The sequence below is a fragment of the Pistacia vera genome, unplaced genomic scaffold (genome assembly GCF_008641045.1).
Source record: "Pistacia vera cultivar Batoury unplaced genomic scaffold, PisVer_v2 Contig217, whole genome shotgun sequence".
Taxonomy (NCBI): domain Eukaryota; kingdom Viridiplantae; phylum Streptophyta; class Magnoliopsida; order Sapindales; family Anacardiaceae; genus Pistacia; species Pistacia vera.
The window spans coordinates 1,379,651-1,394,756 of NW_022196021.1; the positions used below are offsets into that span (position 1 = coordinate 1,379,651).

At 33.7% G+C, this 15,106-nt stretch overlaps 2 protein-coding genes across 2 annotated transcripts; one reads left to right on the forward strand and one right to left on the reverse strand.

Annotated features, from left to right (window-relative positions):
* The first annotated feature begins 3,631 nt into the window (after positions 1–3,631).
* LOC116130012 (squalene synthase-like) lies at positions 3,632–9,467 on the forward strand. The gene is made up of 14 exons (XM_031415762.1): positions 3,632–3,967; positions 4,554–4,596; positions 4,967–5,056; positions 5,280–5,355; positions 5,779–5,848; positions 6,349–6,492; positions 6,587–6,691; positions 6,843–6,989; positions 7,501–7,576; positions 8,554–8,642; positions 8,845–8,936; positions 9,023–9,068; positions 9,149–9,218; positions 9,301–9,467. Exons 1-13 carry the CDS (start codon positions 3,773–3,775, stop codon positions 9,215–9,217), a joined length of 1,242 nt encoding a protein of 413 aa, XP_031271622.1. The 5' UTR covers positions 3,632–3,772; the 3' UTR covers position 9,218; positions 9,301–9,467.
* Positions 9,468–9,864: 397 nt separating this feature from the next.
* Positions 9,865–13,637, reverse strand: LOC116130013 (SH3 domain-containing protein 2). Its single transcript, XM_031415763.1, has 10 exons — positions 13,410–13,637; positions 11,973–12,095; positions 11,817–11,886; positions 11,562–11,713; positions 11,317–11,418; positions 10,939–11,139; positions 10,764–10,826; positions 10,476–10,628; positions 10,287–10,361; positions 9,865–10,201 (listed from the first exon to the last, which is right to left on the reverse strand). Exons 1-10 carry the CDS (start codon positions 13,467–13,469, stop codon positions 10,085–10,087), a joined length of 1,116 nt encoding a protein of 371 aa, XP_031271623.1. The 5' UTR covers positions 13,470–13,637; the 3' UTR covers positions 9,865–10,084.
* Positions 13,638–15,106: the final 1,469 nt, after the last annotated feature.

Genomic DNA, 15,106 nt, shown 5'->3' on the forward strand with positions numbered 1-15,106 from the left:
AGCTGAATGGAACAAAGGGCACCCATGCTGCTGCGCCTAAGAAGCGAAGTAAAAGGGGTGCAGTAAAATAGGGCAAGAGTAATGCTACGCTAACAAATACTTTTTACTAATTTTCTTTCATAAATGCGATGTGTTAACTCACAATTGGTCAGTTTGTAATCTCGATTTTAAAAATCGGACCGGATCGGCCGGTTGGATCAGGGTTCGGCAGCTTCTCCGGTCCGGTTTAGGTCTTAGAAGGTTTTTATAATATTTCAAAATTATGAGGGTTGATTTGTAATTTTATAAGGGTGTTTGAGAAATATATCAAAAGTTTAGGGATTAATTGGTAGTTTTTTTGGGGTACTTTTGGAATAATTAAAAATTTTAGGGATTAATTTAAACTTTTTTAGGGGAATTTTTGTATTATATTGAAATTTAAGGGGTTAACATAATTTTTTAAAAATAAAATATCATTGACGTCATCGGGCCAACTGGTCAGTCCAACCGGTTGGATCGGTTGACTCGTGACTCGGATAATAAAACAGATTACGTTTCGATTTAGGTTTTAAAACAATGTTTGTAATCGATCTTATCTATCTAATAATAGATTTGGTTTAACCAATTAACCAAATACGAGCCACCTAATTATAAGTTATTACATTAAAAGTTAATGGAAAGTACCTATCTTTATTCAATCGAGACAATGGATGCCTATGCTGTTGTGTCCAAAAGGGTTAGTAAAGGGACGTAACAGGATGGGACCAAGGGTGCCAATGCTGCTATGCCTAAGAAACCGACAGTAGCACGTAGTGAGGCCACAAGACTAGGCGATGCCGACACGAGGTTGGGGAATGCACGTACCAAGTGGTGAGGCACCCAACGAGGCCATGACATGAGGCCGGGTGTCGCCCGCCCACCAAACATTCTATAATTGATAAATTTGTTGGGTGGTTGAGTTTTAAGAATTTGTTGTTTTGTGTTTGGTACAATAGTGAAGATCCACCATGTGATGAATATTTAAAATATTTTTACTGCAATTTATAATATTTAATATAAATTTATTACAAAAAAAACCCTTTAAATATCTTTCAAAATAGTAATCCAAGTTCTATATTACAAAAAAACAAAAAAAATCCCTTTCATTATTCTATATATTTCATTTATTATTTAAAATTATACTACAACGACATTTCATTCGGAAAAAAAAATATGAAATGAATGATTGTTGTGAAAAAAAAACTATATATATATATATATATATTTTGGTATTCGAGAGTGTTTGGACCAGCTTCTATACACCTCAACTAGTTTTTCGAGACCTTGAAGCAATGTTTTAAAACCCAACCCGGGGTAAAACCCAGCAAAGCTTCTGGGTCCTGGGTTGACCGACGGTCAAACAGGTTGATAAAAACTTTTAAAATTTAGCAAATATACCCCTAAAAATTACGGTAAGTCCCTATAAGTTTGAAATTTATCAAACACACCCCAACTACAAATCGACCGGCAACTGATTAGCGGCGGCGACACCCCAGATGCAACCCCAATCGTCCCTTGAGCCCATTTCCATCAAAATATACCCAAGATCTGGTCGAAATAGGTTCGATTTCGGCTAGATCTCACCGACGTCGATGTCGGCATTCTAGGCCAGATCCCATCGATTCCGGCAACAACAACCCTTCCCATCACCCCATAATTACTCCCCTTTTCTTCCCGACCAAAACCCCCCTCACCCCACCCCCGTTAGCCTCGTAAATAGCCGAAAAAATTTCATCGTTGCCGTTGCCAGTTTTGTTCGATTTCCGATCGATTTATTCACCGGAAATCAAATCTTTTACCACCATTACATTCACCGGAAATAGCTCTTCAAAAGCCCCAACATTCCGATAGTTAATTGTTCGCCGATCATCACCGGAAATCCTAGGGTATTGGGTAAATAGGAAAAAATTAAATCCAGCCCGTTGAAGCCTCCGATTCAACCGACCAGGCCGGGCCGGGTTTTAAAACATTGTATTGAAGTTAACGATCAGGTAAGTCTTCAATAATTATCCCTTATTAGTAATCGTAAGGATTCAAATTAATAACTTCTTGAATAATATACCCAAAAGTCTCGTACCCAATAATTGTCAAACTACCATGTAGATAAAAAACTGTACATCCTTATTAGACCAACTGTTATATTACTTAAATATAAAATGTCAATTCTACATATTTATTTCCTGAAAAATGTTTTTAAAAAACGTTTCCATTTTTTGGAGTCAACTTTCAAACAGTATAAACTGACTGTCAGTGCTGACAACGAATTGAAACTTGGCGGGCCATTTTCTAGAAAATGCCTAACACCGTGTTTGGAGCCTCTCAAAAATGGATTCATTTACATTATCCACTGTTCGAATTTTCACTGTTTATGTTTTTCAAATCTTTTAGAAAAATTATATTTCCCTTTAATACTTAAATATATTTCTTGAAATAATGCTATCATAATAATTAAATTGGTATAATAAATTTTGGATAATATATATATATATATATTAAAATTACCATTTCATCTAAAAATTGGTAATAAATTAAAGTTAGATTATTATAATACAAAATTTTGATACAATCCCATTACAAAAATTATTTGAAGGCAAATTCAATGAACTTCAATAAGAACTTTTAAGGTATTATTCAAAAAGTCTTAAATTCAATTCACCTCTGTTTTTAATATTGGTGACCGTTGAAGGTGGAGGTTTACTTGACTGTTAATTTCAAGATCCCGAGAACACAAAAAAAAAAAAAAAAAAAAAAGGAGGACATTATTTTCAATGCAATTAGTTGATTTTTTTAATCATTGTATTACAATAAATCAAGGATAAATAATTTTTGTCACGATAATTTAGATTGCATTATTTGAACATAAAATGTGTTATTTCTATTATAGGAGATAAAACATGAAGCATACTATTTACACTACTTATTTTTCACAAATTAGGCCCATTTTTAAATAAATCATAGTACCAAATTTAAAATTATTATTATTATTATCTTAATTTATTTAGTTTGTTTTCCTTAATTTTATATGTAAAATATAAATCATAATTTTTAATTATTTAATTTTGAATGATTTTTAGTTACATACATAGTAAGAAACAAATCTACTAAATATTAAACATGCATTTTATGGATTAAAACTAAATTAAACGAGATTTTTACCTTCAATGATACTCAAAAAATTAGGGTCAATCTTGAATAAATCATAGTACGTGATTTAAAATTATTATTATTATTATTATTATTATCTTAATTTATTTCGTTTGTTTTCCTTATTTTTAATATGTAAAATATAAATCATAAATTTTAATTATTCTATTTTTAATGATTTTTACGTGTACCAGTAGATACATAGTAACAAACAAATATACTAAATATCAAACATGCATTTTAAATAAATTAAACGAGATTTTTACCTTCAATAATACTCAAAAAATAATTTAATAATAAAAACGACAAAAAAAAAAAAAATTGCCCTATATATAATTGGTCGCCATAGCCAAGCATTAGTCATTTGTCAGTAATATGCGAAGAGGCCAATTCACAGGGGAGTCATGTGAGTTTGAGCCAGAAAGAATCTGGCAATTTCCCACAAGGCCACAACTAATATTCTTCATTTTGTAATCTGTTTAAATATTGTTTTATCATTTGAAATCTGCAACTAAACGCCAAATCTAAGCACAATATCTCGTCTCCTACAAATACTTCATTAATCTGATCTGGTGTGGTGTGGGTTTCAAATCGTGCAGAGGGTTGAAAGATGGGAACATTGGGAGCGGTTTTCAGGCACCCAGATGATATTTACCCGCTCTTGAAGCTGAAAAGGGCGGTAAAAAATGCGGCCAAGCAGATCCCACCTGAGCCTCACTGGGCTTTTTGTTATACTATGCTTCACAAAGTCTCTCGTAGTTTCGCTCTCGTTATTCAGCAGCTTGATACCGACCTCAGAAACGCTGTAAGTCTCCACATATGATTATTTAGTTGTGATTAATATTGTGTTATAATCATTTCTTTCAAATAGTTGTGGTAATTAATATTAATATTGTTTCGTATGCGTATTCGTGTGTGTGTTTATGTTATTGGGAGTTCTGTGTTTTTGTTGATGATACATATTGGTGTTCTTATTTATGCCGGAAGGGAATTGCTACGTTAATGGAGCCCTGGTAATGTTGCCGGCATTAGCAGTTATGTTAACCCACAACATCATGGTACTGCTTCAGTACCGAGGGTAACGTATAGATGTAAGGGTGAGAAAGGGCTTAACGTTACCCTCGGTATCTTAACAATTTCCTACATCATCATTTTGGTATCCTGCATCGTGATATTATATAATATTTGTAGTATTCAATTAAATAGAAGTTGTAATTTTAATTTCTGGAATTTTCTGTTCTGAGTTTTTATTTGCAGTCTTAATAGCCACTAGCCAGAAATCTTATGTTCGTTTAACTGCTATTGTTTCTTACTGTGCGTTTCCATAGTCTGTTTGTTTATACTGTCATCTTAATTTTAATTTTCAAGTGACACAATTTTTGGTTATGCAGGTATGCATATTTTATCTAGTTCTTCGTGCACTTGACACTGTTGGTATGTTTTTGCTATCTTTAACCTTTTTGCTTTCTTTGTGATTTCTTGTACTTTGCTATCTAGTGTATTAGATTTTCCATATTGAATATTTGATTTTAATGACAAGCCTTCTGCATGTCTCATATGTAAATGTCATATGGAAAGTTTCTTAATTTGGTTTCTTCAGATGGCAAGCTAGACATCATTTCAGTAGCTTTAGCTTCTACAGTCTGATGGATATCATATATGTGGATTATGTATATTTGGACTGCTAATTGCAGAAATCTGGAAGCATTTAATTTGTTATTATTATTTTTTGTTGCAGCTATGTATTTTATTTAAATGTTGCTGAATGCTTTTTTCCCCTTTCCCTTATGATTTTTCATTACAGAGGATGATACAAGCATACCTACGGAGGTCAAGGTGCCTATTCTCTTGGCTTTTCATAGTCATGTGTATGATCGTGACTGGCATTTTGCATGTAAGTGTTCTCGTAACATGATTCGTCCTGTCTTGTTTGTACTTTTTCACACAATTTGAACAACCATTTGACATTAATACAGTTGCTTTCAAATTAAAAAAATAAAAATAGAAATCCTTTGACATTGATGCTTCATGTTACTGTGGTTATATGGTATTTGGTGTTTATTGTCTTAATTGAATCCTAGCTCACTTGGCTTGTTTTAATTATTTTATTTGTCAAGGTGGTACAAAGGATTACAAAGTTCTCATGGACCAGTTTCATCTTGTTTCAACTGCTTTTCTGGAGCTTGGAAAGGGGTTAGTCTCTTATCCTTGCTTTACCCTAGGATAATTGATTTGAAGAAACTTCTGTAGATATGATGATATTCATACCCATTTGTATTATTCCTTTTTATTCCCCATCTGTTTTTCGTTACCATAGTAGGATTTTTCCAAAGACTTGGTTTTATTTTTAAAAAAGTTATATTCTAACAAAAGCTTTATGCAATTGAAGTTGCAATTTATTTTAAAGCAGTTCATACAAGTGAATATAAAGAATCTGAGATGATTATGTTTCTTTTTGGAAAATCTCAAGGCTAGATTGTTTTGTGTGATTGTTTGCATTATAATTATGTGGAGAAAAATCTTGTTTGTAAGAATTTTCTGCATCTATTTGCATTCATATATAATTGCAGTTTTGATTTTTGATATAGTCCTTAACTAGAACTTCACATTGTGCAGTTATCAGAAAGCAATTGAGGATATTACCCAAAAAATGGGTGCAGGGATGGCAAAATTTATTTGCAAGGAGGTTTGTGAATCATGTAACTTGCTAGGGTAAACTGTTCTAAAATGTTTGATATTCTTTATTTTCCAAACTATACCCCAACTCAACCAAGAGGACAGCACTGACTTTACCTCAAAAAATGGAAAAAAAAAAAAAAGAAAAAATCAGTTTGTAAATTTTTTTATGTAGTACTGGATAAGATATAGTAAAAATCTATATATGATGGTGGAGATGTGGGTAATTAGTTGATCAAGTCTCCCAATCTGAAAAATTTTAGAACAAAATTGTGAATTTTCTTAAACAATTACATTATTCGAGTTATATGTATAAGGTATGTGGCATTTGTGATCATTGTTTTTAGGAAATTAAAGCTTTTGTAAATGAAGTGGTGGAATCTAGTTGATAACCTATAATTTGTTTTACCATATTTTAGACTTAATTTATGAGCTCCTTGAGCCAATTACAGAAAAAGCAAATAGATCAAATGTATATTACACCAATAAATTTTATCCTTTTTTTTGCAGGTTGAAACAATTGATGACTATGATGAATATTGCCACTATGTCGCTGGACTTGTTGGACTAGGCTTATCTAAGCTTTTCTATGCCTCTGGGAAGGAAGATATGGCTCCAGAAGATCTTTCCAATTCAATGGGTTTATTTCTTCAGGTATTCATTACATGGAGCAACAATTTTTTTTTTTACCAGCCTCAACTTTTGATTTGAAATGCTAAAGCTTGACCATGTGGATCTACAATAACAGAAAGCAAATATCATTCGAGATTATCTGGAGGATATTAATGAGATACCAAAATCACGGATGTTTTGGCCTCGTGAGATCTGGAGTAAATACGTTAACAAACTGGAGGTGTATTCTCTAACATGTTTTATCTCTATTTGTAGTTATACCTTCCTCTTTCACTTTGCTTTTTTATGATGTAAACTTGTTTTACTTCAGCATTTATAGTTGCATTTATCTTTTCTAATTGAGTTTCTTAAAATGATTTTTGCACCCCTAGGACTTGAAGTACGAGGAAAACTCAGTCAAGGCGGTGGAATGCTTGAATGACATGGTCACCAATGCTTTGACACATGCGGAAGATTGTTTCAAATACATTTCTGCATTAAAAAATCCTGCTATATTCCGATTTTGTGCTATACCTCAGGTAACTGGCTTCTAACATACGTCATATATTTTAGAATTTATCTGGAAAGTGTTGTTTTAGTGCTTCAAAATGTTATTGTTATTGAGTCTACTTGAAGTGTGACTGATTGAATTTGCTAAAGTTGCAACATGATGCTATGTTGTGTGCAAATTTTTTTGCTTAAATTAAAATAAATTGTCTTTGTTATTTAGCATGAGCTCTAATTTTTCGAGTCTAGGTACTTTTACTGTAGCATGTTTTGTTTCAATTGTATTCTCTTTCCTATTTTTACCTTCAAAGATTCTGTTTACAAATCACGATGTTTTCAAGTGCTACTTCGATTCAAAGTCGAAGTTAGTTTGCTAAATCTGTTGTACATGAGCCATATTGTGTTTATGTAATGTTCTATTACATCCAGATTCCATCATATTTGTCAAGTTTATAGTATGCAGATTCATTATGTTTATTCTTTTAATGATTATGAAGCTTTATAGAAAACTTGTGTCTAATTTGATTCGTGCTACATTACCAGGTTATGGCAATTGGAACACTAGCATTATGCTACAACAACATTGAAGTCTTCAGAGGAGTAGTGAAAATGAGACGTGGTAAGATATTAATTTTGAACATTTTTGGCTGTTGAAACTATGGGAGCATCTCATATATGTAACTGGAAAAAATAATTTAGGTGTCTGCATGTTGCTTGGGTATTAAGATTCTCCATTTTTCATTACCTAGCATTAGGGGTGTCAACCGAGTTGAGCCGCTCGTGAGTTGGCTCGGCTTGGCTCATTAAATACTCGAATTAGGTACGAAGCCGAGTTTGAGTCTACCCCGGCTAGGCTCGCGAGTCAATAGTGGCTCGTTTAGGGTTTTTTTTGCAAAAAATAAAAGTTTTAGGGCTGTCTTTTAATTTGACATGTAAAAATTTTAAAATGTTGCAAATTAACTCAAACCCCAATTAAAGTTTTAGGATTTTATAATTTATTGTGTAATACATTGTTGATGTGTTGATTTGGATGTAAATTTACCAAAAATTGGATCTAATTTGTATAAAATAAGATCTGCGGGTTATATATAAAATAAGATCTGCGGGTTATAAAATAAGATCCAGTTCGAGCTCGAGTTAATCGGTTCATAATCGAGCTTTTCGAGTCGAGTCAAACGAGTTCGAGTCGAGTCACGAGCTGGCTCGATTATAAACGAGTCGAGTCATGAGTCGAATTTTCCTGACTTGTGACTCGACTCGAACTCGTTTAATGCTTAACTGAGTCAAGCTCGTTTAGGGTGATACTCGGCTCGTTTACAACCCTACATAGCATACCATATGATCCGCATAAGATTGTCGGAAAGCTCATGCTATTTGTGGCTTTTGGATCCCTAGAAGGTGAAATCACCTATTATTTGTGTACCAACTTTTACGTCCTAGATTTTCAAGCACGGTGTTTTTTTTTTTCATTTTTATGGAGGATTCCGGTGGTTGGCAAAAGACAAAGGCTTCTGTTTGTTTCTGTTGCTACTGGTGTGGCTATGATTTTCTTGTATTAATTCCTTAATGGTGTGTTTATCTTGTTCGTGTTTCTAGGTCTCACTGCTAAAGTCATTGACCGAACAAATAAAATGTCTGATGTCTATGGTGCCTTCTACGATTTCTCTTGTATGCTCAAGTCCAAGGTATGATGCTAAACAATAAGTTAATTTGCAGTCGTCGTTAGCAATGATCGTATTTAGCAACAATGGCGATTACTTTCCCCCTTCACAGGTTGTAAATTTTGCAAAGGGGGAAACTATTTTGTGGCTGATATTTCATTATTGGCCAAGCTTTTCTTGTGAATACATAGTTTCACTCACCAAAATCTGTTGTGGGTGGTTGTAGATCAACAAGAACGATCCCAATGCAACGAAAACCCTGAGCCGGATTAATGCAATACAGAAAACCTGCATGGATTCTGGGGTCCTAAACAGAAGGTTGGTAAAAGAAAAGGTTATATTCACCTCGAATCGAATCTTCTTATGTTCTTCAGTCTGACAACTTTTTTTACATATTCCACCAGGAAATCTTACATAATCCAAAATGGGCCAAACTACAATTCAACCATGGTGAGTTTTAATATAATAATCAATGTTTTTATGTAGTTTTTTTCCCAAGAATATTTTCTGATTATACTCCAATCATGCAGATTTTCCTACTTTTCATTATACTGGCCATCATTTTCTCGTATCTCTCCGCCAACCGATCAACAAACTAGTGTAAGTTCAGCTACTGGAATACAGTAAAAAAATTTCAGTCAGGAAATACTCTTATATCTCCTTCCCCGTTCGACATTTGCAGGATCGGTGGCATTCTTGAACTTCTCTCTCTGTCCATGGGTGAAGCATATGTGTTGATTGAGGTTGCTTTTCTATGTTTATATACAGTATTCTTGCTGGTTTCTGTATACCCCATATTTCAAGTTTGCTGATACAAAATTCTAAAGAATAGACTCCATTTTAAGGACTGTTTCTGGTGTTTCTGTAGCACTAAAAATTTTGGGCGTCTAAAGAGACTCAAAGAACAAGGCTAGAATGTTAATCAAACTCTTGTAAAGCATAATCAATACTGTTGCTTATTATGCTTGCCTTAATCTTTTCAGAGCGCAACACATCCAAATTAATGTTGAAAACTTTGTAAACACTTTGGGGAAGTGCTATATAATCCAAACAAATTACAGAAAATAAATTCAAGTAAAAAAATATAGCATTGAACTCAAAGTTATGAAACATTGGGTTGGAAGCTAATTGAAGCAGGCAAAATTTGTGTAACTGTGGAAAAAATAAAAAGACTGAACAGAGTTCACTCATCAATCAACAATTTTCAACAATAAAATAATAAATCACAAAAGTTCTGATCACGTCCTAGTACCAAAAAATTAAATAAATAATATATGAAAGGCATTCATATACCAATTGGAACAGAGGGATATCTGAGGGTAACTATATCACATGTCGAAAGAGCAGTCAAAAGATCGGTTTTCTTCTATTTGCGATAAAACATGCTCGAGCTTTGAGTACAAATTAGGCAAAAACATACACACATACAAAATCTGCACAGAAGCTGCTGACCCCATTGGAAAACTTTAGAACACTTCGGCCATTTTGCTTGCAAGAACACGATCCCTTCTTTCAACATACCCAAATGGGAACCATCCTGCTTTGCCTTTACATTCTCCTTCTGCCCAACCATTATTTGTCACCTGTCAAGATTTTAGAACAGGATCAAATTTTCAACTTGATTCCGTAAAGATAGAATATTAACTTTGAATTTAGTAAGTTGTTAACCTTTCGAATCACCACATAGTCACCAACTGACAAAGTCAACTCCACATCGGATTCGGCTTGATATGGATGCACAACCTACAACACAAGGCCAAATAAGAAATAAATAGCATACAAACAACCAGTTTAAAGACAAAGAGATTTTTATCAGTCATATTTTTATGTAGGATCAAGATAAACATTAATACTAACCTCCCCTAGGAAGTAACCCATGCCATCTGTTGATCCATTGTTTGTTTGAGAAGCATATACGCCATTAACTTCTTCATATGCTGGTGGTGGAGGCATGGGGCTTTCCACACTTGGGATAGGAGCAGCTTCAATCCGTTGTCGCTCTGATATCATCTAAAAATAGTAATAGAGAACAGGGATCAGAGTCATAAGCTGAAGCAGAAGACTACAGGATAAGTTAATTGTAAATTCAGCTTTTAAGTGAAGAATAAATATGGCCCAAAAGGACAAGATAACATGAATGGATACCTCGCTTTCAAGCTGATCAAGTATCTGAAGGACTCTCTGATGATAAGTGCGCTCTGCTTCAACCTTTATTACAATATTAAAATGACAGGATAGTACCAGAATGATTTTCTAAAATATATAATCCAAAATCATAATAATAGTACATATGGCAGAAAAAAGGAGAAATTTACACTACCATAGCGATAAGTCGCTGGAGAGTCAGTCTTTGTTGCTGAGATTCAACAGCAGCCATTGCTGAAGCAGCTTCCTTCCCCAAGATTGCCATGTTTGACTTCAAATCATGCAGCTTTGCTTCTGCACTTTCCAATTTCATAGCAAGCTCGGGATTGCCTGGTGTTTCTCTAACTTTAGCTTGTCGTTTTGAAACTTCAATAGCCTAACTAGGTTTAAGAGGTGTAACAACAAGAATGAGTATAATTCTTGCTAAGGAAATTACAAAGAAATTGAAAAACAAGCATTTGAATCAAAAGAACATACAAAACCATGTAAATCATATATTCACAACAATATGTTCTTTTTAATATCTAGGTTGCATACTCATAGTATAAGATACCTGAGCTTCAGCTTCTTGTCTCATTCTGTCATAACGTTGAGCAAGATGTCGTGCATCCTCCAATGGAGCTCCCATTACCATTGCTCTCAGTGGTTCTGCAACCTAAAAATCAAAGCATTCAATGCCACAAGAAGAACAAATTTAAAAGTCCTGTGAAAACCGGAAGCAGTTATTTGAAATACATTTAAATAAGTCTTAAGTGTAAAACAAAAAAGTATTCAACTGCTTTGATTGTTTGGCCAAACCTGTGTGCCTAAAGCTTTCAAGAGATTCCCATGCTCCTTTTCCATTTGAGCACGAGCTCGTCCATAATTCACTGCAGCTTTTGATAATGTATTACCACTGGTACAAGTATTTTCAGAACCATATTTCCTGCTATCCTCTGACAATTTTGCTCCTGTCAGGAAAAAAAAAAAAAAAATTACATTGATGGAAAATGTTAAGTTCATGAAACTCACAGTCAAATATCAAAGATTGACATTAAAGTTTAACCAAATCACCTATTTCAACTTGTTTGGATCCCGTAACAATATATCCCTCAACACCACGAACAATATCCCTTTGAAAATGCTGAAAAAGAAATTGAACCTTTAGGAATTAAAGAAGAGGGAAAAACAGAAATAGAAGAACACTAATCAATAGGAGGACTATGCAACCTTGCCAGCACGTGTTGAAATGTAAAGCCTCTCAAGTTTCTGATGTTGGTGGAGTTCTGCCTCGTCAGTTATAACATTGTCCGAACCTCCATATCCCCCACCCCCAAACTGTTTGAAGACAGCCTGAAGTAAAACTTTGTGTAACTAACAAACTTGTTTTAAGTGATTGAAAAATAAATAAATTGGAAGAAGAAAGGTCACTAAACAAAATATACACCCTAATTAAATCAGCATATTAATTACAGACAGATTAAGGGGTCAATTGAGCGAAAATGAGAAGCAAGGGCATTGATCACAGTAGATCTTCAAAATCATTGGTCAAGGACAAAGAACACACACAAGATGTATTAGGTGTGTATATATATATATATGGTGACAAGCACCACTAGCAAACATAAAGCAAGACTAAGTGTTTCTACGTAAAATGACCAAATACAGAAGTTTTAAACACAAAACACTCCAATCTAATCTAGATTTCCTATCTCAAATCTATAATACACCAAAGCTAAAATCAACTTCTCTGTTAGCACTTTTCAAGGTGATGTGTGGTGTAAACTAATACACCTCAGTTATACTTTTACACTAGTTTTTATGCACATATACATTTAGGTATAACTTGGTTATCCAAAATAATGAGGTTCATTACACTTTTGAATTTCTACACAGCAGCTTACTAGTAAGTCTTAAAACTGATCCCTATTTCCGTATCTAACATTACCTATAATTTCACGAAGCCAACCCTTCACAAATGAGGATTTTCTTCACTCAAGTAATGGACAATGAAGCCATTAATAGCTTCCATATGATAACTACATTCCCTACTTCACCACGGGAAACAGCGTCAGTGCTACCACTGTATGGACTCAAAATAACACCAGAAGTACAGAAAGTTTTCATCTAGAAGCAACAAAAAAGGACTTCTACTACTTCATTTGCTGATTTTCTCTACTGTAAGTCATTACACGAAGAACCTACATTCTCTTACTAATGCCACAACACAAACACCCCCTACAATAACACAGAAAATAAATCTCCAAACAGCCGCGAAACACAATTGCAGCAAATGATTTTTCAGAATAAATATTTATGCAGTAACAAATTTATAATCAAATCATCTCCGCTTACTCAATTTAAAATCATTTGATAGATCCAAATAAGACCTAATCGATATTGACAGAAATTAACAGAGCTAAAAGCCACAGCCAATCAGAACCTTTCCAAAACATGAAAACTACACCAAATAAATCAACAGAATCAAACAAAATAGAAAACAGTAATGCATCAACGTTTGACAAGATCAGAGATGTTAAGCTACGAGACATAACTGGAACTGGATCTAAATGAGACATTGACGAAGAAATTAGCGTTTAATAAAACCTGAATATAAAATAATTTCGTATATTACATTCATAGGGAGATAAGGAGGGAGAGAGGGACCTGTTGTTGCCTGGCGACTTGTTCTCTTAGCTTCGTGGCTTGTTTTCTGATTGCCTCCATTCAATTCAGAAGCGAAGTGCAAAGTTTTGTATTTTAAATTTTAATTTTGATTCGAATATTTGGAGCTGGAAATGTTGAGTTTACAGAGAGAAGAGAAAGAGAGATACACAGAGAGAGAGAGAGAGAGAGAGAGAGAGAGAGAGAGCTTTTGAATTGAAATGAGTTGGGTTTGGGAGAGACGGAGAGGCGTTCCACTATTTTTTTCTTCTATTTTTAAATTAAAACGACGTAGTTTTATTGTTATGCGGCCATTTTACGACAACCTATTTTCCATATTTTATTTAGCTTTTAAAAAATAAATAATATTAATATATTTTTTTAAACCAAAATGTTCGGACCAATTTAAATACATCTCAACTAATCATCAGGAGAGATCAACGCAGCAATCCACCGTTATAAACCCTTACTTAAATCTTGAGAGTAAAGTCGAACTTGAGACCGTACATCTTAATATTATTCAAACATAGGCATATTCATATGGTTTGAAAAATAATAATAATTTATAAATTGTTCATAACCTTATTTTTTATTTCATTGTTTATACTCTAGTCAAGACGTTCGATATTAATTAAAATACTATTTAATCCGATGAGTTTTATATACTCTAATTCTTTCTAGAATCATGAGAGTGAAAGTCCCTCTACATGTAGTAACTAAGATACTTAAAAACATTCTAAAAAGTGAAGTGCCAACAACTTCTAAGGCAAAGGCAAAGGCAAAGGCATCTTATAATCCAAGAAAAAGCAAAATCTAAAGAAAACCCATATTATTAAGCACTTTTAAGAGAAATATATAGCCGAACATGACCTATATTAACCATCATTGGGTGGTCTAACGGTTAACTAGGACTCTGAGATGTAATACTCAAGGGATCCTGAGTTTGATCCACTTGGGTTGCTAATATGGGTGGCCACTGAGGGATGTACCTGGTTGTGTTAACTTCAGGACTCCGAAGGATTAGTTGAGGTATATGTAAACTAATCCGAACACCCCCGATAAAAAAAGAAAGTGAGTTATATATAAAGCATTCTCAAATAGTTTCTTGTAAGCTTAACTATATATATATAAAGTGAGTTATAACATTCAAAGCTTCCATATTACGTCTTAGTGAAAAGTTATTAAAACATTCTTTCTTTTTGGGTCTTTCTTGTTCCTTCTTTTGTACATAATAATTCTATTGACAAAATCCCATTGGCTACAATCATTTATAGAACTGTGTAAAATAATGTTTCATCTTATGTGTATAGATCATTGCACTCATATTGTCTTAATCTTCATTAATAAGGTTAATTGTGATCTAATACATAGTCTTTTATTTACTTTGCCTTAAAACTCAATTTACTCAAAACCTGGTGTGATTTTCACTTATGGAGCCAGCTATATGTATTACCTTTCAACACATATACCATAACCACGTGGTCCAACGGTCAACTAGAATTCTTGGGTGTATTACTCAAGAAATTCTGAGTTCGATCTATCTAGATTACTGATATGGGTAGTCACTGAGGGGATTTATCCGACTGTCAACTTTAGGACCTTGGGAGATTAGTCGAGATCGTATAAACTGGCCCGAACACCTCCGATCACCAAAAAACAACACATATAAGAAACGGAAAGAAGAAGAAATTAACTTCAAA

Bases quoted from the DNA above. Each gene is read 5' to 3' on its own strand.
- LOC116130012 (XM_031415762.1), top strand. From the start codon at position 3,773: ATGGGAACATTGGGAGCGGTTTTCAGGCACCCAGATGATATTTACCCG. The intron at 4,597-4,966 runs GTATGTTTTTGC...TTTTCATTACAG, and splicing joins TCGTGCACTTGACACTGTTG to AGGATGATACAAGCATACCT. The intron at 8,643-8,844 runs GTATGATGCTAA...GGGTGGTTGTAG, and splicing joins CTTGTATGCTCAAGTCCAAG to ATCAACAAGAACGATCCCAA.
- LOC116130013 (XM_031415763.1), bottom strand. From the start codon at position 13,469: ATGGAGGCAATCAGAAAACAAGCCACGAAGCTAAGAGAACAAGTCGCC. The intron at 11,419-11,561 runs GTTTGGCCAAAC...TTTGATTTTTAG, and splicing joins TGAAAGCTTTAGGCACACAG to GTTGCAGAACCACTGAGAGC. The intron at 10,827-10,938 runs GTAGTGTAAATT...ATTGTAATAAAG, and splicing joins TCCAGCGACTTATCGCTATG to GTTGAAGCAGAGCGCACTTA.